The sequence below is a fragment of the Mirounga angustirostris genome, unplaced genomic scaffold (assembly GCF_029215605.1).
Source record: "Mirounga angustirostris isolate CCGP_5_RB_7025 unplaced genomic scaffold, mMirAng1.0.hap1 SCAF_6, whole genome shotgun sequence".
Taxonomy (NCBI): Eukaryota; Metazoa; Chordata; class Mammalia; order Carnivora; family Phocidae; genus Mirounga; species Mirounga angustirostris.
In genome coordinates this window covers 67,589,141-67,616,568 of record NW_026991714.1, presented here as the reverse complement: position 1 = coordinate 67,616,568, position 27,428 = coordinate 67,589,141, and the positions used below count along the sequence as shown (strand labels likewise).

At 41.5% G+C, this 27,428-nt stretch overlaps 1 protein-coding gene across 1 annotated transcript in view; it reads left to right on the top strand.

Moving 5' to 3' along the window:
* The first annotated feature begins 884 nt into the window (after positions 1-884).
* The window catches only part of DNAH14 (dynein axonemal heavy chain 14), a 341,596-nt gene continuing 315,052 nt past the window's right edge, over positions 885-27,428 (top strand). The window contains exons 1-6 of the mRNA XM_064595530.1: positions 885-929; positions 1,116-1,198; positions 7,106-7,251; positions 7,378-7,383; positions 9,818-9,850; positions 24,418-24,531. Coding sequence (XP_064451600.1) covers positions 885-929; positions 1,116-1,198; positions 7,106-7,251; positions 7,378-7,383; positions 9,818-9,850; positions 24,418-24,531 — 427 coding nt within the window. The remainder of the gene's footprint in view (positions 930-1,115; positions 1,199-7,105; positions 7,252-7,377; positions 7,384-9,817; positions 9,851-24,417; positions 24,532-27,428) is intronic.

The window sequence follows — 27,428 nt, the reverse complement described above, 5'->3', positions numbered from 1 at the left end:
ATCAATAAAACATTTGTGGAAATTTGTTTTCTCTCGCTGTATGAATAATGTGTAATATCTTTGATTTTTGCCCTCTGGTCCACAAACCTAAAGTATTTACTCTTTGGCCTTTTTTCAGAAGAATTCTTCTGACCTCTACTCTGTTGTAAATCCAGAATGTGTTTGATTCAGGGATGCTTTTGAATGTAGTGGGAATGTCTCTTGGATCTGAACCTTGTCTCAAGCGTAGGCCCCAGAGTTGTAGCCTTCAGTTCCTGGCTGCAGTAAGTGATCCTTCTGTGGCCATTCTTGGCAGTCTTTGGGTCTGATCGGGACCCTTTCTACACCCTGAGTCTCATCACCTGATAGACCAGTCCTGCACTGATAGTGTTGTTGGCTTCATTTTTGATGTGGAAATTTCTATCATTCCTATTCCAGGAAGAACTCCTCTTGCCTCTGGCCTATTTCAGTCTGTCATACTTGATTTGTCTGATGCTTATTCACTTGACAATTAAAGCTTTTTCTACCCCTTCCATGCCTGTGCAGCACATTTTCTTTATTTGGAGGCTTTCTGGACCTTGTTAGATTTCCCTCAGTAATCAGAAAGAGAATGCTTCTTTTTCATATTTCAAAACCCACTCCCTTTTGTTCTGTTCTGTCTAAAGAGTGCTAGTAGTATGTGGATATGGCCTTTTAGAACTTAGTGAATGGTGAAACAAATTTAACAGCTTAGGCCACCAGTTCTGTTGACTTCCCTATGTTCTTTCTGATGATTTTCCCCGAGGAGAGGATCTTAAAACTTAGCATTATCTTCAGGATGGAATTTAAGGTAAATTAGAATTTCATGTACATAAACGCATCAATGTAAGAAAGAAAACCTTGCGTTAGAGAGGAAGGTAGACAATATGGAGGCTGCCCTGAGAAGGATAACTAGCATAGTGAAGGGTCTGGTAAGCACACTATATGGAGGAAACATTTGAAGGTAATGGAGATATTCAATTAAGCCTAGTGGGAAGTTCAGAACCATATATGCCGTTTTGAAACCAATAGTCATAGCTGTGAAAGCATCTTTTATGTTTAAAAGGTAACATGAACGTATTTTTTTTTACAGGCTGTTACTTCATAGTTCTGTTTAGAAAAAAATAATTGAAAATATACCCATTGATTTGACAACAGTAAATCCAGACATGGACAAGGAGAAAAGCAACACAAAAGCAAGGTAAAATAAGATATAATAAAATTAAAATTTCAACAATATATGACTAGTGGTAAGCCATTCTGACAATGAAGAATGTACAGTGTCATGTGAGGAATGGATGAGGGTGCCGGAGTTTAGCAAACCTTAGGGAGGGGTTCCTGACAAGAAGGGCAGATTAACACCAGCTTCTTCCCAGACCAGTCTTGGATATGCCAAAAACGTGAGACAGGAGTTGCTGGAAATGAGAAGTTAACCAACAGCTGAAAAACCCTGGGAAGGCCGAAGGTGATTAGGTGTAAGCAGACGGAGAAGAGGTTGGGGAGATTTATGTGCTTCCTTTTTCACATTCCTGTCAGTGGATCAGCATCCACTCAGGAAGAAAATGATGGAGTGAGGAAGTACTTGAAGAAACAGACTTCTATTTAAACCTGATGGGTTGAACTCATGCTCTTACTGCTTTCCTTCCTGAAATGCCACCAAGTGATCAAAAAGGAGTAAACCCTCAAGAGAAGGAAAGAGGAGACAAACACATGGGAGCTGCGCCTGTCGTTTTGGAAGCTTGGGAACAGAAGGATAAGTAATTACTGATTTTGCAGAGCTGGCAGTGCAAACTGAAGGTGGAAGGGTGAAGCCCGGAAGCAGCAGCTTCATCCCTGCTGCCACTTGACCTCCTACCTCTAAGGATCCTCTCGAAGTGGCAGTGGCAGTGAAAGCAGTAACCTGACAGTTTGTAGAAGAAACAGAACGCAGATCCCCTTCCTTAACCTCACTCAGCCAGGAGAATGTTTCTTCCTTCGTTCCAACAGAAGACATCCAGAATGGGAGGACACCAAACACAGCTGAGAGTACATTACTGTACCCAAGTCATAGGGAACCTTAGTATTCTTCCTGTGCTGGACTTTGAGGAAGCTCACAGCCAGAATCGAAGCATATTATTCTCTGGGAATCTGGCCAGCCAACAGGAAAGATAAGGCCACTTGGGAAAACCTCAACCAAGCCTCAGATATACCACAGTGAAATCTTCCAGTTGACAGATTCCACCAGTGCATGAAGAGTGGTCTCATTGCTGCCTCAGTGATGATTCTTAAATATGAGCAGATGACCCATGATCGTTTGAGGAAAGTTTATAGCTTGACGGAAACTCAAATCATAGAAGCCTGGAGACAATAGACCATGCAGGGAGAAGAAAAGTTCAGTAACAACCAGCACAAGCCTATCCTGGGTTGTCAGGTGACAGAAGAACTAGCATTAAGAGAATAAAAAATAGGGGACATCTGGAGGAAAAAAATAGCTTTTGGAAATTAAATATGTGATAACAGAAATGGAGATTGAGAGCATAGGTGAAAGATAAAGCTGAGAAAGTTCTCCAGAAGGAAAAAGGGAAAGGTAGAGATAGAAAGTAGGAGAGTAAAGATAAGAAGGAGGATACATAGGAGACAAAAATAAGATGATAGAAATAAATTCCAAAAATTCCTGTAATCACAGTAAATGCAAATGGGCTACACTTTGGTCTTTTTTTTAAATGTCAAACTGGATTAATGCATGTGTGGAAACATCTTAGAAAGCAAAAGGGTACCAACAGATGAAAAGTAAAAAGATGCTTTCATATTCTCTACTGGGTCATAGGGAACAATGACAAGACTTCATTGCAGACCGTAAAACTTGTTTAAACAAATTCTCAAGACATCTCAATAGATCTTAATCACAGTAGACATCAGTTACAAGAGGTTGACTTGAAAACCAGTCTACATTTGGAAATATGATGTCTGAAAAACAGACACTTTTCTGAAAGAGCCCTGCCCCAGGAGGGAACAATGTAGAACTGAGTCTAGAAAAGCAAGAAACAAGAAGGAGTTGAACTTGCCTGGCTAATCCTGTTGCACTTACAGGCGGTGTGGTGTAGCCGCTTCAGCTGTGCAGAGAGAAATTTATAGTCTACAGCTTACATTAGCAAACAAGATAGGCTGGAAAATTAATGAGGTAACAATCCATTCCAAGAAGTTAAGGAGAAAAACCTGAACAGACTAAACCAAAACAAAATCGAGGGAAGGAGATGAGCAGTATCAGAAATTAACAAAATAGAAATCAAAGAGAAAATCAGGAAAAGCAGCCTCTGTCGATCAATCGGCAGATCTTTGACAGAACGGAGCAGGAAAAAGGAAGTCACAAGTGGACGGTCAGGGTTGTGCATTGCACAGCTCTAGGAAGCTCCGCTTAGCATGTGTTCTCTCTGTGTACTGCCTCCCTGCTTTACAGGGGGAGCGGAGCAGTGCCAGGCAGTGGCTCTGTAACCACTACCAAGGGGGTGAGAGATGGGAGCTCTGTCAGCACAGAAGGGTCTGCAGTTAAAAAGAGGAGAAAATTAACTATTTCATGGTAATTAGTCTGAAACAAAATGTCAACGTTTGAAGAAAAGTATGAACAAAATAGGCTCAATAAGTAATAGGCAAGGTGAACTTTTTAAAGTTTTTATTTAAATTCTAGTTAACATAGTGTTACTGCAGTAGTTTCAGGTGTACAATATAGTGATTCAGCACCTCCAAAGACACCCAGTGCTCATCGGGACAGGTGCACTCCTTAATCCCCATCACCTGTTTCACCCAGCCCCCCCCCACCCCTCTGGTACCTCACTGTGTTCTCTACAGTTAAGAGCCTCTTTCTTGATTTGCCTCTCTCTCTCTTTTGCTCCCCTCTGCTCATTTGATTTGTTTTTTAAATTCCACATGAGTGAAATCATACGGTATTTGTTGTTTTCTGACTTATTTTGCTTAGCACAGTACTCTCTGGTTCCATCCACATCATTGCAAATGGCAAGATTTCATTCCTTTTTATCCACTAAAATTGTTGAATTTGTAGTTATGAATCATGATTGCCTCCCCAACTTCCCCTTCCCCCATAGACCACACATACTAGGCTCAGGCAGATTTCCAGAGTTTCTGAGTTTCTGAGTTCTAACAAATTCAAGAAATGAATAATTCCAATCTTATACAACTGCTTCCACAGAACAGAAAAAGAGAAAATTGTCCCTAAATTGCGCACACACGTTGGGCGGGGGCAACGGGAGGGAGAGAGAGAAACTTAAGCAGACTCTGTGCTGAACTCGGAGCCTGAGCTGGGGCTCAGTCTCATGACCCTGAGAGCACAACCTGAGTCTAAACCAAGAATCCAATGCCCAACCCACTGCGCCACCCAGCGCCCCCATTTATACAATCTTCTAAGTCAGTTTCATTCATAACCTTAGAAGCAGAAAACCCTGAATAAGATACTAACCTACAGGTTACAGTAGCATATAAAAATGGATGATACACCAAGATCAAATTGAATAGCTTATCTCAAAAATGCAAGGTTAGTTCAACATTAGAAAGTGCATCAATACCAATTACCATTAATATAGTAAAGGAAGAAAAGCCTTTGATAAAATGGATTATCTCTTAATGATAAAAAACCTTTAGCAAACTACATGATTAAGGGCATTTACCAAAAACCTGAAGCAAGTATTTTTAATGGTCGGGTCTTAAAAGTGTTCCTTTTAAGTTGAGAAAAGTGGCAAGGATACTTGCTATTGCCACTTCTGTGTGACATCCTATTAAAGGTCCTAAGTCAATAAGACAAGAAAAAAAAAAAAAGATGAAAGCTGGAAGGTTTGAAAAAGGAGAAACAAACCGTAATCATTTTTAGATGATATGATGTCTAGTAAGAGAGTACAAAAGAATTTACAGTTTTGTAATTAATAAGTTAATTTAACTTAGCAAGGCTGCTAGTTTAAAATCAGTGTATGTAAGTGAATTTCGTTCCTATAGTACAGCAATAGATCGAAAACTTAATTTTAATCATAACTACCATTTGTAATAGTAATGAAAAACCCAGGGGCGCTTGGGTGGCTCAGTCGTTAAGCGTCTGCCTTCGGCTCAGGTCATGATCTCAGGGTCCTGGGATTGAGCCCCGCATCGGGCTCCCTGCTCGGCGGGAGGCCTGCTTCTCCCTCTCCACTCCCCCTGCTTGTGTTCCCTCTCTCGCTGTATCTCTCTCTGTCAAATAAAGAAAAATCTTTAAAAAAAAAAAAAAGTAATGAAAAACCCAGTACCTAGGAAAAATCGTGTGTTTGGCCTTTGTGGAGAAAATAACAAAATTTAATTGAGAATGCAACAAAATTTATATGGAAAAGCAAAAGGCCAAGGATATGTAAGCACTCTTTAAGAAAAAAATTTGGAGGCATGAACCTACAGCTGTGACAACTATAGCAATTAAAGCAGTGGGATAGAAAAACAAGGATAGACAAATAAAAATAAAGAACCAGAGGTGGATACTTGTATACTTTGGAGTGATGCAGACTTGTATACAATTGTATACCTGGAGTTACAGGTCAGGGAAGGAAAGGATGGGGGTGTTCATTAATACGTGGTGACAATTGCATACCGTTATGGGGTGGGAGCAGGGAGAATTGGATCTGCCCTTCACATCATACCCCAAACTCAAGGATGAACTCTAAGACTTGTGGAAGGCAAAACTTTAAAACTATTTGGAAAAATAAGAGTTTTGTCAAGATTGAAGTAAGGACAGATTTCTTAAGAATAAACACAGATTGTAGGGGCGCCTGGGTGGCTCAGTTGTTAAGCGTCTGCCTTCAGCTCAGGTCATGGTCCCAGGGTCCTGGGATCGAGCCCCGCATCGGGCTCCCTGCTCGGCGGGAAGCCTGCTTCTCCCTCCCCCACTCCCCCAGCTTGTGTTCCCTCTCTTGCTGTGTCTCTCTCTGTCAAATAAATAAATAAAATCTTTAAAAAAGAAAAGAATAAACACATATTGTAGATGCAAAGATAGATAAATTAGGTTATATTAAAGTGAAGAACTTAGATTTATGAAGGCTTCATCAAGAAAGTGAGAAGTTGAGTCCAAACCAGAAAAGGTTTTTAGCACATGTAAAATGACAAAAGATTACGATATAAAATGTGAAGAGAACTTCTGAACATTGTTAAGAAAATGGTATACAATTCACTATAAAAAAAAGAAAGAGGATATGGATTAGACATTTCAACAAAGAGGAAACTGTTCAAGGTGTTTATAAACCAAAGGGGACTCAGAATGCTCAAGGGAGAAGGGTTTAAGAATACTTAATAAAGGTATCCATGAACAAGTATGAAGAAGTCGTGTTCTGTCTTTGAAGAGAAAGTTTGCCTTCTTATTCATGTGACTAAATATTTTTGTTTAATATACCAATGGGTAGTTTTGCCCACTGAGCAGCATGTGAGGATCTACAGAGCTCTGCATTTCCTCCACCTTGCAAAAATATGGTCTATGGCATAAGTCAGCTGTAGGCACTGATTTTGGATTCTGTTCTTATGAAAAGATTTTCTAACATTTACAAATAGGCAGTTGGCTAATGTATTGTGAAATATTTGGTTTTAGTCTTGATAAGGGTGGTTGTTGGTGTTGGTTTTATAAAGAAGGGTAATATATGAGTATTGAATTTCAAAAAACTGTATTCTGACCTCACTCTGCTGCTAATTGGTTAATATTTCTTCATCTTTTAAGTTAGATGAGGATTCTTAAGTCCTTTCCAGCATTAAAATTTCCATGATAATATCAGACCTCTTTTGCATTTAACTAGACTCTCCATGTTTCAGATCTTTTTATATTTTTTATTATTTATTAAAATTTTTTTTTTTTTTTAATTTTTAAGTAGGCTCCACATCCAGCATGGAGCCCAGGGCAGAGCTTGAACTCACAACCCTGAGATCAAGACCTGAGCTGAGATCAAGAGTCAGACACTTAACTGACTGAGCCCCACAGGTGCCCTCAGATCTGCTTTTTAAAGTGTATCAAAAATTGCTTGAAAGGATAGATATCATATTGTAAAGTACAGTATAAGGATTTAAACTTTGAGTCCTAGAGTTTGTTAACCATAGTGTCTTACTTTCTTTGTCATATTAGACTTCAAAAATATGAAGAGCAAGAGTATGAAGATGTCACACTGTCAGAGGATCAACCAGCTAAAGTAGCAGAAAAAGAAACCTCGAAATATAAAACATTCAGAATGCTTTCTGTACCCCTGAAGTCAGAGGAAACAGGAGAAATCTGTCAAGATTACTACTCTCCAGGCATGCCAGTTTATGTTTTCTTTTATGGAGATGGAAAGAAGTTTTCATAGCATTAACTTAAGAATAACGAGTGAACTACATTGCAATACTAGTCTATTTTCAGAGTACGAGGTTCGGTACTTTATTGATTTCGTTAGTCGTAGCTGTTGGTGAGATCTTCAGATATAGAGCTTGTCTCTTAAAAGGAACGTGATCTAAGTAATCCTCACCATAAAAATAACAGTGCTATCGCTGCCACCGCCAAGAATATCTGACATTTCTGGAGCAACTTAGAGTTGACTTCACTCTTGCCTGCATGTCATCTTTCTTGGGGTTTGTGTGAGGTGAGGACCCTCAAGTTGGGTCCGCGTTCCCTGAAGGCCCTGCTGCCTTCTGGCTGTGCTGTGACCTCCTCTGTGCTCTTGTCTGCCGGGGCCCTGACTGCTCCTTCACGGGCCCCTGTTCATCTTCCTTCCCTCCACTTGTTTCCCCCAACTGCACTATTAACAGTATGTAAAACGATTTGTTTAACCACACTTCCTTTTTTACCCTGCTCTTCTCTACCCTCACTTTTACAAAGCTTGCTCTTTGATCTCCATCCATGGCCCCTTCTCCCCCCAGCAGCCTGTTAGCTGTGTCCCTAACTCTTCCCACTTCCCTCCTCTGCTCCTGGGTTGGCAGAACTGCAACTCAGTGTAATTGTCCGTTTTCCCGGCCTTCCCCCTCATACCGGTAAGCCTTTTTGCAGAAAACTTTCTCACTCACATGGGTTCATTCTTTTTCTGAATCGTGGTCTCCAGCATCAGTGGGGTGTTCAGCACTGCCTGGTGCCCTTTTATGTCTCCATTGAGCTTTGCCTCTCATTACTCACTGCATCTCTTTACACTGTCACAGTTTAACCATAAGCCTGTCCTTGATTATGCTTCCTACTTTATAAAAAAAAAAAATAGAAGGAATCAAAGGGAAACCTCTAACTTGCAGCTCCCTGGCCCCATTTTGGTACTTGTCTCACTTCTGCAGCTCCTTTTTTGCCACGTCCTCAGGAATGTGGGGTCATCTTCCATTCTGATAGCTCTTCTCTGTCCATGCATAAACACGCTGCAGGCTCCCTGTCTTCGACCAAACAGCCCAGCAGCACTGTTGGGCCTGTGATGCCTTTTTGCACGACAAGAGCAGGCCCCCTCCCCCCCACATACTTCCTTCTCCTTCCCTCCTCACGTGAGTTCCGACACCCATTCCATTCTCCCCAGTGTCACCAGATACCTCCACATGGCTAATTCCTAGTAAAAAGAATTAGTCTGTACATCAAATAATCTTTCTCTTACTGGACTAGTCTACAACATTTTATTCTTTTGACCACTTCCTTCCTTCCTTTTCCCTTGACTTCTGAGGAGACTACTCTGTCGGCCCTCTGTCTACTTTTCTGTCTGCTCTCTTTTGGTCTCTTTCATGGATCTTTATTTCTTTATCTGCCCTTTAAATGTTGTTGCTTTTCAGGTTTTTTAGGTTCTGCCAAAATTAGTGTTCCCTCTGTGGACTAGACTATAGCCTGACGATTTTAAATAACAATACATTTTTAAAAAATTTCTTATTAAGTATATACCCAGAGCATGTAGGTGCTTCTTGCAGTTGCCTTTAGTCTCTGTCTGAATATGGTATGTTTGCTTTTCTGAAGGAGCCTAAGAACTTTGGCATACATTGGGCAAGAATGTTTTATCTGACAGATTAAGACAGAGAGAGTGCCTGGGCCTTCTAGCTAAGTGTTTGCAGGCCTGACAAAGCTTCCTTTCCAGCAGAGTGGAAAGTAGAAGTACCTTGACCCTTCTGTTACTTTCCTCAGTAAAGGAGGGAGCAGAAGTACAAGCTGGATAGGAATACAAGGGCCAGGCCGAGCAACAGCTTGTTGGCTTTGTTAGGGATTTGGGGCGTTATACCATGAAGATAAAAGCCACAGAAAGGTTTTACACCAAGAGTTAACACGATCAGATTTCTGCTTTGCAGAGATCACTGGCTGCAGACTGAAGAATAGATTGGAAGGGAACAGGAATTGATACTGGAGCTCAGTTACGAGGCTTTGGATATTCTGAAGGTAGGATTATCAGTGTAATGGGTTGGTGAGAGAGAGGTGGTGTCAAAGGTGATAGCTAGGTTTCTGGTTTGGTATAATGAATAGTGGTGCCACTCTCTGAGATAAGAAGCCCTGAAGAAGGGATTTGGGGACGGATCATGGTTCAGTTTGGGTCATGTTGCATTTGAACTACCTTCGGTCCATTCCAGTGGGGATGTCAGGGAAGCAGTTGACTATATGTGTCTGGGGCTCAGAGAAGCCAGGGCTGAGGTGATGCATTTGGAGTAATTATGTGGGTGGAAACTTAAGGCACAGCCATGGGTGAGATGGCCTCAGGAAAGTGTCTGTAGTGACACAGAGACAGGGCCAAAGAACTGTAGCAGCTCTGGCCTGGATAAAGGAGGGTGGCTGCAGTGCACACACGGGGATGGTCAGAGTCAGGCTAGAGAGAGTGATGAGCAAGAGGGTGGCTATGGGGTATCATAGAAGCCAAAGGAGAAAATGTCATCAAAAATGAAGGAGTAGGTCCTGGTTATGTTGCTGATGTAAAAGGATCCTGAATTCACCTCTTCCCACAGACACATCAAATCTACAGCCACATATGTGACAGTTTTCTCTGGAAAACACCCCAAAACTAGCTGGTCAACTCCTGCACAGTGGGTGAATAAAGAAAAAAGCCACTTCAGAATGGGTAGGGGAGGCCAAGACACAGTCTCACTGTAAACCATACCTGTGGTACAGCAGCCCACATTCAGGAGTGAACTCACAATCCTGAGCTGCTCCCTGAGGAGCATAGAGTTGGAACCCCTACATTGGGCACCTCAACTTTTAAGACTTGCGCCTGAGAGATGAGCCCCCAAACCAGCTAGCTTTGAAAGCCAGGGCTTGGATCCACGAGACCTACAAGACTACACTGAACTGAGAAACAGTTCTTAAAGGGCTCGTGCAGGCTTGCCACCCCAGGGCGCAGTGCACAGGCAGGTGGGAGACTAAAAATTCCCAGTTGTTCAGTGAAAGAGGCCTATTTGCTTATGTTAAAGCTTTGCTCTGAGGGTCAGGCTTCTGATTTAACATACATCCAAGTGCCTACTGAAATGTTCTCCAAAAATGGAAGCTGGCAGAAGCCATCCTTACCCTCTCCCTCTCCCTCGCTCCAGGTCCCCAGTATCTCCCAGAAAGGAGCATGTCCTCTCATCTGATTTTTGTGGCTGCCACCCTGGGGATACCACTAGATGTCCTGACTGGTGGCCAGAGGGCCTATACTCTCAGGTCCCATAGTTCTGTAGTAAGTGGAGAAAGAGTTCTTAACTGGCTCCACCCAGGGCCCAGCCCAGACCCAGCAGACTGAAACACACCCCCAGTCTCTCTGGGAAAGGGGCCTATTGGCTTGTCCTGGAGCTTCAGCCTGCAGGACAGGCTTCTTGTTTGGGGCACATCTAAGAGCCTACCTAGGTACTGTCCAGGGACAGAGGCCAGTGGGCGCCATCTTGGTGCTGTCCTTCTGCTTCATTCTGGGTCACTGGGATCTCCTGGGGTGGGAACGTGTGCACTGGTCTGGCACCCTGATTTTTGCATCTGCCACATAGGAGATGCCTTTTGACCTCCTGGCTCTGGTGACCATGGGGCTTGCACATGTGAGTCCTGGTGAACTGTTACAAGTGAAAAAACATTTCTTACAGGCTCCCTGTCCCCGAGGGCACAGAGCAGAGATAGCATACTGAGGTGCACCCACAGTCTGGGAGAATAATGTTGTAATGAGGGGGTAGGTTAATCATTTATATGCTAGTTTGAAGGTTAAAAGATAAAAGTAGTAAAAAGAACTACAAACACAAAATTTTGTTAATGGATACAGAGGATAAAAAGATGTAAATTGTGGGTGCCTGGGTGGCTCAGTTGTTAAGCGTCTGCCTTCGGCTCAGGTCATGATCCCAGGGTCCTGGGATTGAGTCCCACATTGGGCTTCCTGCTCAGTGGGAAGCCTGCTTCTCCCTCTCCCACTCCCCCTGCTTGTGCTCCTGCTCTCGCTGTCTCTCTCTCTGTCAAATAAATAAATAAAATCTTTAAAAAAAAAAAAAAAGATGTAAATTGTGAACATCAAAGACATAAAAATGTGGGATGGAGGAGTAAAAATGTAGAATTTTAGAATGCATTCAAACTTAAGTTGCTATCGACTTAAATAGGTTGTTATAAATATAAGTTGTTTTATGTAAGCCTCATGATAAGCACAATACAAAAACCAATAGTAGATACACAAAAGATAGAGAGATGTAAGAATACACTTTAGAAAGCCCTCAGATCACAAAGGAAGAGGACAAGAGGAGAAGAAAGGAACAAAGGAATTACAAAACAGCCAGAAATCAGTTGTCATTCTTTTAAATGTAAATGTACTAATTCTCCAAACAGAAGATATAGAATGGCCAAATGGACTTAAGAAAAAATGACCTATCCATATGCTCCTTACAAGAGTCCCACTTCAGTTGCACAAACATGCACAGACTAAAATGAAAGGATGGAAAAGATTCCATGCAAATGGAAACCAGAAGCTGTGGTCATAATTGACTGTAATGAGACGAAGAGTCAGTATATAATGATGATGATAAAGGGGCCAATAGAGCAGGAGATTATAACATTTGTAAATATGAACTCAACATAGGGGCACCTACATACATTATTAACAGACCTAAAATTGATAAAAAGACAGGAATAGTGGGGGACTTTAACACTGCACTTAAATCAATGGGACAGATCATCCAGACAAAAACAAAAAAGTCCCCCAAAACAATAAGGAAACATTGGTGTTAACATGTAAGCCCAGATGGATTTAATAGATGTAGTAGAACATTTCATCCAAAAGCAGCAGACTACACATAACTTCTCAAGTGTTCGTGGGATGGACGTTCGCCAAGATAGATCACACAACAGGCCACAAAACAAGTCTCAATAAATTTAAGCAGGTTGAAATCATGCCAGGTATCTTTTCTGCCACAATGGTAAAAAAACAAAACAAAACAAAACCTAGAAATAAGTTAGAAAAAGAAAACTGGAAGATTCGCAAACATGGAGATTAAGCAACGTGCTACTGAACAACCAAAGGCTAGGGCACCTGGGGTGGCTCAGTTGGTTAAGTGTCTGCCTTTGGCTCAGGTCATGATCCCAGGGGCCTAGGATTAAGCCCCGCATTGGGCTCCCTGTTCAGCAGGGAGCCTGCTTCTCCCTGTCTATGCCACTCCTCCCGCTGTGAGCTGTGTCTCTCAAATAAAATCTTAAAAAAAAAAAAAAAAAAACTGGAGGGGGAGGAGCAAGATGGCAGAGGAGTAGGAGACCTAAATTTCGTCTGGTCCCAGGAATTCAGCTAGATAGGGATCAAACCATTCTGAACACCTACAAACTCAACAGGAGATCGAAGAAAAGAGTAGCAACAACTCTCTGAAAAGAAAAGCGACCACTTTCTGGAAGGTAGGATGTGCGGAGAAGTGAATCCGAGGCGATATACGGGAAGATAGACTGCGGGGAAAGGGAGCCTCCATCAGCCGCTACCGGCAAGTGATAGAGCCACAGAGCACAAAATCGGAACTTTTAGAAGTCGGCTCTGCTGAGGGACGTTGCTCCAGTGGCTAAGTGGGGGGTGGAACCCTCACGGGACAGTGTGGTCTCAGGACCCTGGGGGTCAGAGAAAGACCGGGGGTGCCTGAGTGCGGCAGAGCTCCCAGGTATCAGAGCAGGGAAGCCAGCTGCAGAGACGGAGCCGAGGCGCAGGGTCTCAGCTCAGGGTTGCCATAAACCATGATCTGTGGCACAGTCGGGCCCCTGCTCCTCCAGCAGGGACCCAAGAAGTAGCAGATCCGGGGAGACTCCCATTCCTCCCCTGGGAGGAGCGGCATGGGAGCATACCTCAGGGATGTGCTGGGTTTGGAGACTCCACACGGGGTCGGGTGCCAGAGACAGAAACGCTCGGTCATAGGCCAGGTGAGCACAGAGTGCGGCCAGAGACCCGGGAGACGGGAGTGATTGACTGCTTTTCTCTGGGAGCGCACTGAGGAGTGGGGCCCGAATTCTCGGCTCCTCCGGGGTGGAGATTGGGAGGTCGCCATTTCACTCTCATACTCCAAAGCTGTACGGAAAGCTTGCAGGGAACAAAAGCTCCCGAGAGCAAACCCAAGCAGATGACTTAGCCCGTACCTGGCAGGGGTGTGGCAATTCTGCCTCCGGCAAAGACATCTGAGAACCACGGCAACAGGCCCCTCCCCCAGAAGATCAGCAAGAACAGCCAGACAAGACCAAGTTTACCGATCAATGAGAATGGCAGAACTCCAGCACTAGGGGAATACAGCACATAGAATTCATGGCTGTTTTCCCATGATTCTTTAGTCTTTCCAAGTAAATTTTTTAAATTTTCTTTTTTTCTTTTTCTTTTTCTTCTTCTTCTGTTTTTCAACCAACATCTTATCAATCCCTTTTTTTAAAAAAAAATTTTTATTTTTCATTTTTAGAGTCATATTCTATCCCTTCATAGTAGTTAACCTTATTTTTGGAATGTATATTTATAAGTTGTTCTCTTTTTAAAATTTTGGGATACAGTTTCTTCTAACAGACTAAAATACACCCTAAATCTCTAGTGTATGGCTTTGTTCCAATTTCCTGCCTGATCACAGTCTCTCCCTTTTTTTTTTTTTAAATCCTCTTCCTTTTTTCAACCAACAACTTATCAATTCCTGTTATAAAATCTTTTATAATTTTCATCTTTACAGTCATATTCCATCCCTTCATCGTACTTACCCTTATTTTTGTACATATATAAGTTTTTCTTTCTTTAAAATTTTGGGAGGCACTTTCTTCTAACAGACCAAAATATGCCCCAAATCTAGTATGTGGCACTGATCTATGCACCAGCCTGATCATATTTGATCATATTCTTTTTTTTTTTTAATCTTTTTCTTTTTCCCTTTTTCTTTCTTTCCCTTTCTTTTCCCCAGTTTCAGGTCTCTTCTAATTTGTTTAGTGTATATTTTTCTGGGGTCATTGTTACCCTGTTAACATTTTGTTCTCTCATTCATCTATTATCTTCTGGACAAAATGACAAGGCGGAAAAAATCACCTCAAAAAAAAGTACAAGAGGCAGTACCAACTGCCAGGGACCTAATCAGTACGGACATTAGTAAGATGTTGGAACTATAGTTCAGAATGACGATTTTAAAGATACTAGCTGGGCTTGAAAAAAGTATGGAAGATATTAGAGAAACCCTTTCTGGAGAAATAAAAGAACTAAAATCTAACCAAGTCGACATCAAAAAGGCTATTAATGAGGTGTAATCCAAAATGGAGGCTCTAACTGCTAGGATAAATGAGGCAGAAGAAAGAATTAGTGATATAGAAGACCAAATGATGGAAAATCAAGAAGCTGAGAAAAAGATAAACCACTACTGGATCACAAGGGCAGAATTCGAGAGAGCAGTGATACCATAAGATGAAACAATATTAGGATAATCGGGATCCCAGAAGAAGAAGAAAGAGAGAGGGGGGCAGAAGGTGTATTGGAGCAAATTATAGCAGAGAACTTCCCTAATTTCGGGAAGGAAACAGGCATCAAAATCCAGGAGGCACAGAGAACCCCCCTCAAAGTCAATAAAAATAGGTCAACACCCTGACATCTAATAGTAAAACTTACGAGTCTCAGAGACAAAGAGAAAATCCTGAAAGCAGCTGGGGGATAAGAGGTCTGTAACCTACAATGGTAGAAACATTAGATTGGCAACAGACCTATCCACTGAGACCTGGCAGGCCAGAAAGGACTGGCAGGATAAATTCAGAGCACTAAAGGAGAAAAATATGCAGCCAAGAATACTATATCCAGCTAGGCTGTCATTGAAAATAGAGAGATAAAAAGCTTCCAGGACAAACAAAAACTAAAGGAATTTGCAAACACCAAACCAGCCCTACAAGAAATATTGAAAAGGGTCCTCTAAGCAAAGAGAGAGCCTAATAACATAGACGAGAAAGGAACACAGACAATATACAGTAACAGTCACCTTACAGGCAATACAATGGCACTAAATTCATATCTTTCAATAGTTACCCTGAATGTAAATGGGCTAAATGCCCCAATCAAAAGACACAGGCTGTCAGATTGGATTACAAAACAAGACCCATCGATATGCTGTCTGCAAGAGACTCATTTTAAACCCAAAGACTCCTCCAGATTGAAAGTGAAGGGGTGGAAAACGATTTACCATGCTAACGGACACCAAAAGAAAGCTGGGGTGGCAATCCTTATATCAGACAAATTAGATTTTAAACCAAAGACCGTAATAAGAGATGAAGAAGAACACTATATCCTACTTAAAGGGTCTATCCAACAAGAAGATTTTGTTGGATCTGAAGGGGTATGTGCACCCCAATGTTTATAGCAGCAATTTCCACAATAGCCAAACTGTGCAAAGAGCCAAGATGTCCATTGACAGATGAATGGATAAAGAAGATGTGGTATATATAGACAATGGAATATTATGCAGCCATCAAAAGGAATAAAATCTTGCTATTTGCAACGATGTGGATGGAACTGGAAGGTATTATGCTGAGCGAAATAAGTCAATCAGAGCAGGTATCATAAGATCTAACAATTGTAAATATCTATGCCCCTAACATGGGAGCAGCCAATTATATAAGCCAATTAATAACAAAAGCAAAGAAACACATTGACAACAATACAATAATAGTAGGGGACACCCCCCTCACTGAAATGGACAGATCATCTAAGCAAAAGATCAACAAGGAAATAAAGACTTTAAATGACACACTGGACCAAATGGACTTCACAGATATATTCAGAACATTCCAACCCAAAGCAACAGAATACACATTCTTCTCTAGTGCCCATGCAACATTCTCCAGAATAGATCACATCCTAGGTCACAAATCAGGTCTCAACCGGTACCAAAGGACTGGGATCATTCCCTGCATATTTTCGGACCACAATGCTTTGAAAGTAGAACTCAATGACAAGAGGAAAGTTGGAAAGAACTCAGATACATGGAGGCTAAAGAGCATCCTACTAAAGAATGAATGGGTCAACCAGGAAGTTAAGAATTAAAAAAATTCATGGAAACCAATGAAAATGAAAACACAAATGTTCAAAATCTTTGGGATGCAGCAAAGGCGGTCTTCAGAGGAAAGTATATAGCAATACAAGCCTTTCTCAAGAAACAAGAAAGGTCTCAAATACACAACCTAACCCTACACCTAAAGGAGCTGGAGAAAAAACGGCAAATAAAGCCTAAACCCAGCAGGAGAAGAGAAATAATAAAAATCAGAGCACAAATCAATGAAATAGAAACCAAAAGAACAGTGGAATAGATCAATGAAACTAGGAGCTGGTTCTTTGAAAGAATTAATAAGATTGATAAACCCCTGGCCAGACCTGTCAAAAAGAAAAGAGAAATGACCCAAATAAATAAAATCATGAATGAAAGAGGAGAGATCACTACCAACACCAAAGAAATACAAACAATTATAAGAACATTATGAGCAACTCTATGCCAGCAAATTAGATAATCTGGAAGAAATGGATGCATTTCTAGAGATGTATAAACTACCAAAACTGAACCAGGAAATAATAGAAAACCTGAACAGACCTATAACCACTAAGGAAATTGAAGCAGTTATCAAAAATCTGCCAACAAACAAGAGCCCAGGGCCAGATGGCTTCCCAGGGGAATTCTACCAAACATTTAAGGAAGAATTAATACCTATTCTTCTGAAACTGTTCCAAAAAATAGAAATGGAAGGAAAACTTCCAAACTCGTTTTATGAGGTTACCATTACCTTGATCCCCAAACCAGACAAAGACCCCATCAAAAAGGAGAATTACAGACCAATATCCCTGATGAACATGGATGCAAAAATTCTCACCAAAATACTAGCCAATAGGATCGAACAGTACATTAAAAGGATTATTCACCACGACCAAGTGGGATTTATCCCTGGGCTGCAAGGTTTGTTCAACATCTGCAAATCAATCAGTGTGAAAAAATACATTAATAAAAGAAAGAACAAGAACCATATGATCCTCTCAATAGATGCAGGAAAAGCATTTGACAAAGTACAACATCCTTTCTTGATCAAAACTCTTCAGAGTATAGGGATAGAGGGCACATACCTCAATATCATAAAAGCCATCTGTGAAAAACCCACAGCGAATATCATTTTCAATGGGGAAAAACTGAGAGCTGTCCCCCTAAGGTCAGGAACACGGCAGGGATGCCCACTATCACCACTGCTATTCAACATAGTATTAGAAGTCCTAGCCACAGCAATCAGACAACAAAAAGAAATAAAAGGCATCCGAATCGGCAAAGAAGAAGTCAAACTGTCACTCTTTGCAGATAATATGATACTTTATGTAGAAAACCCAAAAGATTCCACCCCAAAACTGCTAGAACTCATACAGGAATTCAGTAAAGTGGCAGGATATAAAATCAATGCATAGAAATCAGTGGCATTCCTATACATCAACAAGACAGAAGAAAGAGAAATTAAGGAGTCGATCCCATTTACAGTTGCACCCAAAACCATAAGATACCTAGCAATAAATCTAACCAAAGAGGCAAAGAATCTGTACTCAGAAAACTATAAAATACTCATGAAGGAAATTGAGGAAGACACAAAGAAATGGAAAAACGTTCCATGCTCATGGATTGGAAGGACAAATATTGTGAAGATGTCAATGCTACCTAGAGCAATCTACACATTTAATGCAATCCCTATCAAAATACCATCCACTTTTTTCAAAGAAATGGAACAAATAATCCTAAAATTTGTATGGAACCAGAAAAGACTCCGAATAGCCAGAGGAATGTTGAAAAAGCAAAAGCAAAGCTGGTGGCATCACAATTCCGGAGTTCCAGCTCTATTACAAAGCTGTCATCATCAAGACAGTATGGTACTGGTACCAAAACAGACACATAGACCAATGGAACAGAATAGAGAGTCCAGAAATGTACCCTCAACTCTATGGTCAGTTAATCTTCGAAAATCAGGAAAGAATGTCCAATGGAGAAAAGACAATTTCTTCAGCAAATGGTTGGGAAAATTGGACAGCCACATGCAGAAGAATGAAACTGGACCATTTCCTTACACCACACACAAAAATAGGCTCAAAATGGATAAAAGTCCTCAATGTGAGACAGAAATCCATCAAAATCCCTGAAGAGAACACAGGCAGCAACCCTTTGACCTCAGCCACAGCACCTTCTTCCTAGACACATCGCCAAAGGCGAGGGAAGCAAAGGCAAAAATGAACTATTGGGACCTCATCAAGATAAAAAGCTTTTGCACAGCAAAAGAAACAGTCAACAAAACCAAAAGACAACTGACAGAACGGGAGAAGATATTTGCAAATGACATATCAGATAAAGGGCTAGTATCCAAAATCTATAAAGAACTTATCAAACTCAACACCCAAAGAACAAATGATCCAATCACAAAATGGGCAGAAGACATGAACAGACATTTTTCCAAAGAAGACATCCAAATGGCCAACAGACACATGAAAAAGTGCTCAACATCGCTCGGCATCAGGGAAATCCAAATCAAAACCTCAATGAGATACCACCTCACATCCGTCAGAATGGCTAAAATTAACAAGTCAGGAAACAACAGATGGTGGGGGTGCAGAGAAAGGGGACCCCTCCTACACTATTGGTGGGAATGCAAGCTGGTGCAGCCACTCTGGAAGACAGTATGGAGGTTCCTCAAAAAGTTGAAAAAGAGCTACCATATGACCCAGCAATTGCGCTAGTGGCTATTTACCCCAAAGATACAAATGTAGGGATCTGAAGGGGTACATGCACCCCGATGTTTATAGCAGCAATTTCCACAATAGCCAAACTGTGGAAAGAGCCAAGATGTCCATTGACAGATGAATGGATAAAGAAGATGTGGTATATATAGACAATGGAGTATTATGCAGCCATCAAAAGGAATGAAATCTTGCTATTTGCAACGATGTGGATGGAACTGGAAGGTATTATGCTGAGCGAAATAAGTCAATCAGAGCAGATATCATATGATCTCACTGATACGAGGAATTCTTAATCTCAGGAAACAATCAGGGTTGCTGGAGTGGTGGGGGGTGGGAGGTATGGTGTGGCTGGGTGATAGACATTGGGGAGGGTATGTGCTGTGGTGAGTGCTGTGAATTTTGTAAAACTATTGAATCACAGACCTCTACCTCTGAAACAAATAATACATTATATGTTAAAAAAAAAAAAAAAGAAGATAGTAGGAAGGGAAAAAAGAAGTGGGGGAAATCAGAGGAGGAGATGAACCATGAGAGACTATGGACTCAGAAACAAACAGGGTTCTAGAGGGGAGTTGGGTGGGGGGATGTGTTAGCCTGGTGATGGGTATTAAACAGGGCATGTACTGAATGGAGCACTAGGTGTTATATGCAAACAATGAATCATGGAACGCTAATCAAAAACTAATGATGTAATGTATGGTGATTAACATAACATAATAAAATTTAAAAAAAAACCAACCAAGGGCCAGAGGAAAAAAATCAAGGGTGAAATTTAAAAAAATGCCTGAGACAAATGAAAATGGAGATACAGCATACCAGAACTTACAGGATGTAGCAAAGCAGTTAGAAGAGGGAAGTTCATAGCATCACAGGCCTACTTTGATAAATGAGAAAAATCTCAATTGAGGAAGTAGAGAAAGAACAAACAAAGCCAAAGGTTAGTAGAAGAAAAGAAATAACACATCAGAGCAAAAATAAATGAAATAGAGACTAAAAAGACAATAGAAAAGATCAATGTCACTAAGAGATGGTTCATTGGAAAGATAAAGTTGACAGACCTTTAGCAAGAATCATATACACAAAAAAACTTGAATAAATAAAATGAGAAATGAAAGAGGAGATGGTATAGTGGATACCACAGGATCAAAGAGACACTATGAACAATTATGCACCAACAGATTGGATAACCCAGCATAAATGCATAAATTCGTAGACACCTACAACCTACCAAGACTGAATCATGAAGAAATAGAAAATTGGAACAGAACGATTAGTATTAAGAATTTGAATCGGTAATCAAAACCTCCCAGCAAACAAGTACAGGACCAGTTGGGTTCACTGGTGAATTCTGCCAAACATTCAAAGAAGATTTAATACCAATCCTTCTCAAATTCTTCCAAAAAATAAGAGAATACTTCCACACTCAGTTTACAAGGTCAGTATTACCCTGATATCAAAACCAAAGATGGCACAGGAAAAGAAAATGACAGACCAATATCCCTGATGAATATGCAAAAATTGTCAACAAAATATTAGCAAACCAAATTCAGCAATGCATTAAAAGCATGAAGTTCCTAAGAGAAAACATATGTGGAAACATCTTGGATATTGGTCTTGGCAGTGATCTGTTTTTGGATTGACACTAAAAGCAAAGGTGACAAAAGCAAATATAAACAAGTGGGACTATATCAAACCAAAAATCTTCTGCACAGTGAAGGACAACACCAACAAAATGAAAAGACTATGAAATGGAAGAAGATATTTGCAAATTATGTGTCTAATAAGGGGGTCATATCCAACATATATAAAGAACTCCTACAACCCAATTGCCATAAAAACCAAACTCCAGTTAAAAATGGGCAGAGCTCCTGAATAGACGTTTTTCCAAAGACATGCAGACAGCCAACAGGTAATTATCAGGGGAATGTAAATCAAAACCACAATGAACTATAACCTCACACCTGTTAGGATGGCTAGTATCAGAAGACAAGAGATAGCTAGTGTTGGGGACAATGTAGAGAATAGGGAACCCTCATGCACCGTTGGTGGGAATGTAAGTTGCTGCAGCCACTGTGGAAAACAGTATGGGGGTTCCTCAAGAAACTAAAAATAGAACTACGGTATGATCCCATAATTGCCTTTCTTCATATTTGTTTAAAAGAAATGAAAACTCAGAAAGATGTATTACACCCCCACATTCATTGCAACATTATTTACAAGACATAGAAATAAACTATTGATGGATAAAGAAACTGCAATATGTATATAGGATGGAGTATTATTCAGCCATAAGAAAATGAAATCTTGACATTTGTGACAACATAGATGGACCTTGACAGCATTGTGCCAAGTGAAATAAGTCATCAAAAGACAAATACAGTACGATCTCACTTATATGTGGAATGTAAAACAACAACAACCAAACTCAGGAATACAAAGAACAGGTTGGTGGTTGCCAGAGGCAGAGGTTGGGAGTGGGTAAAATGAGGGAAGGTGGTCAAATGTATAAACTTTCAGCTATAAATAAATAATGGGGACGCACTGTACAGCATGGTGAGCGTTGTTAATAGTAGTGTGTTGTAAATTTGGAAGTTGCTAAGAATAAATCTTAAAAGTTATCACAAGAAAAAAATTGCAACTATGTGATGAATGTTAGCTAGACTCATTGTGATGATCATTTTGCAATATGTACAAATATCAAATCATTATATTGTACACCTGAAACTAATACAATGTTATTTATCAATTATGTCTCAATTTTAAAAAAGGAAGGAGCAGTAGAAAGTAGTAATAGTCAAATGAGGACTGAAAATGCCCATTGAATTTACTGACACGAAGGATGTGGTCACTTGAGTGCTATTTAAGTGGAGGTCCAAAACTCAACTAGAATAGATTAAGAAGTAGGAGTAGATGAAAAAATAGAATAGTGAATACATGCAACTCTTTTGAGAAGTTTGTGAAGAAAGGTGAGAGAGCTCACCAACTAGAGGGAAATGTGGTCTCGGAATAGGTGAAGCTTGGTGGCAGCTCGAGCTTTATGGTGGGAGCTTGATCCGCAAAGGAGAATAGTTAATGCAGGCATGAGGGGATGGGGTCCAATGGAAGGGCAGAAAGGATTGGTTTGGATGGAAGGAGAAACAGCTCCCCTATGAAGTCAGAGGGGCAGGACGAAAGGACGGTGTAGGGGTGGGTTCGTTGGCTTACTTAGCACAGGCACGTTGAAGGAATTCCCGTCTGGTGCATCTGTGTGCCCTGGGAAGTAGGCATGGAGATCCGGTGAAGGAGAGCGATTGGAAGGTGAAGGTGCAGGGCTTTGAGGGGCATCTGAGCTAGCCTTTGCAAAGCCAGGCGGGCAAGTGAGCCAGGCAAACAGTAGGATTTCAGATGAGTGTTCAGGGGCCATTTGTGATTCATTAACATGGATTTCGAAAGTTACCAGTCCACTCGTGTTTGGGCCTTCGTGTAACAGCACCGAGCTATGCAGACATCGGCACACTGAGCATAGAGTTGGCTTCTTCCAGGGCCACTGTTCTGCCTCGGAGATGAGATCAAGGGTGAGCGTTGAGGCTACTGGCAAGAGTGTTGTTGAAAGACAACGTAATTTCAGCGGGGTCAAGAGCAAGATGAAAAGCAGCAGAGGGATGATGGGTAGTAAGTCATGGGGCTGTGAACTGGAGGTGCCGATGAGGTCAAGAAAAGTGGTGACGTCGGGAGTTCCGAGCAGGCTGGGAGAGGTTGGCTGACGCGGACTAGAGAGGAGAGGGTGTTTAGAGAGTCGGGCGGGGGTGTGGTGTCAGCCACTAGAGTAAACCAGGGGGTTTACTCCTGGGAGAGTAGGCCCTCGCTGAGCCAGGGCTCCAGTCACTGAACGGCCATGCCGGGAGTGGAAGCCAGCGAAGCCTGGAAGGGTCTGAGGTTGTGGGAAGGCATGAGCTCTGGGGGAGTGTTTTGTTTTTTTTTTTTTGAGAGGGGGCAATTTGTAAGGATTTGGAAGTGGTGAACGGGAACAGGGAGAGAAACAAGCCCACTTTCGGATATCGAGGCATTTGGGGTGCTGGCTTATCAATAACCCCTGCTTGAGAGGCCTGCATGTTGGTGAGGTCTGGGAAATTACCAGGCTCCCATTCAGGCCTGGGAGTGAGCGGGAGAAGCTCTTGGAGTAGCCGTCAGGGAGAAAGGCAGGTTTGCATGGTTCTCTCACATACTTTCCACCGGAGTCCATATTTCGTCGTGCGGTCTCCTGAACAAGACTTCCGTTTTCTTACCTTTCTCTGTACCCCACCTGCAAGTAAAAACCTTACCATCATTCAGTGTTTGATTCCATGGAGCAAGATGGGTGTGTGGTCTCTTGATTATACAAATAGGGACATGTTCTTTCTCTATCCCTCCGTCTGTGTCTCCTCTCAGTTATGATTATTGGCTGAAATAGAATATACTGGCTGTTTCGCTTGTACTTGTTTTGTTTGTAATTATTGTGTCTTACCCCCTACTTAATTGTAGCTCAGTGCTGTACGCTACATAAATCTTCCTTAAATCAATGAGAAAGTGTAAAATTAATTGCTTTTGAAAAACTGCATTTTCAATAATTTCCCCATTCTTCATGCTGAGAATCCACCAATCAGGTAAGTCATAGAAGGAATCTGAGAAATAGGCTGTATGTGACTTTTCTGCATTTCTAAGCATTTTCTGACCTCAGTTATCAAACTATAGTAATAAAAAGCTTCTGTTATGTTTTTCACATTTTAAAGATTTATTATGATAAAATTAATATTTATCTTTGTAAGCACTTACTGTGTGCTTTTTTTAAAAAAAGATTTTATTTATTTGTTTGGGAGAGAGACAGAGAGCATGAGCAGGGGGCGGAGGGAGAGGGAGAAGCAGACTCCCCGATGAACAGGGAGCCTGATGTGGGGCTTGATCCCAGGACCCTGAGATCATGACCTGAGCTGAAGGCAGACGCCTAACCGACTGAGCCACCAGGCATCCCCTACTGTATGCTTTAAACTTCCTTTTAACACTGTGAGGTTCTCACTTCAGCAGTCCTCGTTTCACAGCTGGGTAAAGAAAGGCGGATGGGTTACTTAAAAAGTAAATCACAGCACTGAGTGGCAAAGCTTCTAACTGCTTGGAATACAGGCGGTCTGACTCACAGCCTGTGCTCTTAAAAACTGAAATTGTATCCTGATCCACCGTATGGCCTGGCATGTGGAATTGCCATGGTATTATTTATAGCTCTTGCTGGTTACTCAGTTAATAATGCTTTTCTTTTCAGATTACTTCCAAAAAATTGGAACTCAGCAAGATCCTTCAAAACCCGATTCTCATAAGAAGAAAGAGAAATCAAAGGGAAAAAAGGATCAAACTCACGCTTGTCCAAAGGTTAAGAAAAAAAGGCTTGTGTCATATGATACAACAGGTGTGTAGTATCACCAACCCAGGCTTTTCAGAAGACGTGACATTTTTTTCAGATAATTTTGTGGTTTTATGTATTTGACTTTAGAAGAAACAGTCTTATTGAATTTTATGTTTGGTTGCTTAAAGAACTGTTAGTTTTTTTAAATCTTTTTGAAAATCTAAAATATCGGTAGACTGAAAAATTGGCAGAGTCTGTACCCTGACTATGTTCTTAAGTAGGAACAATCTCTGAAGGTTATGGTTATAGAATTGGAAATACAGTTGTATGGCTTTGTTTTATCCTTTTAGTAAAACTTTGTGGTCTCATTATATTTAATTCTTTTGTGTCTTTGTCTGACACAGTTTAAATTCCCAAATAAATAATTCATTTAAACTGATTTTCCTCACTCAGGCTTTCCAGTTTGTACTTTCTCTATACCTGAAATTCTTATTTGTATTAATATCTTAAGTTTGACAGGAAAAGGGAAACTTTTCTGTGTTTCACTGATACACTGTGGTCCGAGGCAGATTAGTCATAAAGCTATTGAAACCTAAATAGCCTTCATGTTTTTAAAAAAGAAGATCTTCACTATTATAAATGCCTCCAGTGGCGCAAAACCCCCCTCCCGGCAAGTGCAGACAGCAGCTGGGAGTTTGATGGAGCTTTGCTCCTAGGACTAGGTCAGTCTGTGTGGCATTTTTGAGATGCAATGGGGATGTAAAAGGAGATTTTCCTGGGTGAGCCTGCCCTAATCTGATGAGCCTTTAAAAAAGACCAGAACAGTAGTGGATGCCACGCTGCTGCCTTTGAAGGGGCAGACTGCCATGCTGTGGAGAGGGCCCTGGGGCAAGGACCCCAAAGCAGACTCTCGTGGCCGACAGTAGTGCCCGGTCAACTGTTAGCCAGGCACGCAGCCCCCGAGAAATGACTTCTGCCAACAATCCAGGGGAGCTTGGAGGCAGTTCTTTCCCTAGCCATGTCTCCGGATGAGGGCATTGTCAGCCAACACGTTCATGTCAGCCCTGTGAGACCCTTAGCAGAGGACCAGCTAAAATTTGCTAGATACCCGACCCCTGGAAATTGGGGGGTCATAAACCCCCAGTTTGCGGTAATTTGATATATGGCGGCAGAAAGCAAGTACAGAAGTAAAGTGGTAAACAAGTAGCTCAAGGCCCTCCCCTTTCCGCCGCTGTCCTCAGTTCCACTTGGGCCAGCTGACAGTCACACTCACATGGGTGACTGTCCTTTCCATGGATGCTTTTATGTATTGTCTACATTTATATTTGTCCATTGAGGGAGTTTAAAAATTTGTCACATAGGTTTTGACACTCCTTCCTTCTAAAGCCCCGGAGCCTTGCACTTCTCCCTTTAAATGAAGGCCCAATTTAGTGACTCAGTTCTAACCAATAATACAGTGGGCGTGGTAGTTTGCAGTTGTACAGAGTAGAACATGGTGGAGTGATGCTCTGTGCCCTCCAGGACTAAGTCAGGACAGACATAGAAATCCTGTCTCCTGCGCGCTCTCTGGGGGCCGCCGGGGTCCTGTGACACACGTACGCAGCCCTGCAGAGAGGTCCACTGGAGAAAGAACTAGACCTCCTGCGCATCGCCACATGAGGGAGCTGACCGGGGAAGGGGTCCTCCAGCCCCAGGAAAGCCTTCAGCATTTTGCTTGCAGCCTCATGGGAAACTGAACTCCTGACCCATAGAAACTGCGAGATAATAAATACTTGTTTTAACCTCTAGATTTTAGGACAGTTGCTCACACATCAATAGATACCTAATGCATCCATAAAACATATGGCATTATTTTGTGTATGCAGAAGTGCACACACCGTATTGACCAGAATAAGCTAGATAGAGAAAAATACATGTGGTGTGATTCTACTTATAGAAAGTAAACACTAAGAAAAATTGGCCTCTACTCTTAGAAAGCAGGATACTGGTGACTTCTGTGGGCATGGGCTGAAGTGGGAATAGGAACTGGGCAGGGTTTCAAGGCAGACTTCAGGAGGCCTAGTGATGCTTTTTTTCTTGATTGTTCCAGTGCTGGTTCCAGGGTATATTAATGTCTGAAAATGCATCAAGCTGTATGTCTATAAATGATATGTGTACTTTTCTGTGTGTATGTTATACTTCAGTAAAAGCTTTGAAATATGCACATACATGATGTTTTATTGTGTCCTTTTGTAACCTGTCCTTTTGAGATCACTCATGTTGATGTGTGCTTTTGGAATTTACTCTTTCTCTCTTTTAAGATGACTTTTTGTCTAGAATGTCCTCTTTTCTCTTTTTAACCCTCTCAAGTCTTATGTCAAGATCCATTTTTATGAGACTTCTATAAAGCTCTCAGTGAGGTCCCTAGTCTGCAGTGATCCTCTCCTTGGAGTTAACACAGTACTTACTAGCAGTATGGCTCATTTGACAATTTCTATATGTTATCTTTCATTATGAGGACACATTCACATGGTGGAATAATATAATTACTTACATTCTAAACTCCAAGGCAGCAGAAGTTCTGTTTTAAACCTTTTTTTTTTTTTTTTTGAGAGAGAGAGAGAGTGGGGGAAGGGGCAGAGGGAGAGAGAGAATCCCACACAGACTCCATGCCCACTGCAGAACCTGACATGGGCTCCATCTCATGACCCTGAGATCATGACCTGAGCTGAAATCACTAGTCAGACGCTTAACCGCCTGAGCCACCCAGGGGCCTTTCTTAAACTTCTTAAAAGAACAGTTTTATTTTCATTCTAAAGATAGGTGATTTTACCCTTAAATGCTGGAACTCTTCATTAAGCACTGTCTTCACTGTTACTCCTGTTCAAGTTTCTGTCCGGTGATAGTGCTTCTTCAAGGCTATAAGATTAGAAGGTGAGGGCACTAGAAGCTCAGCCCAGCGCTCACTGATGAGGTTTTAT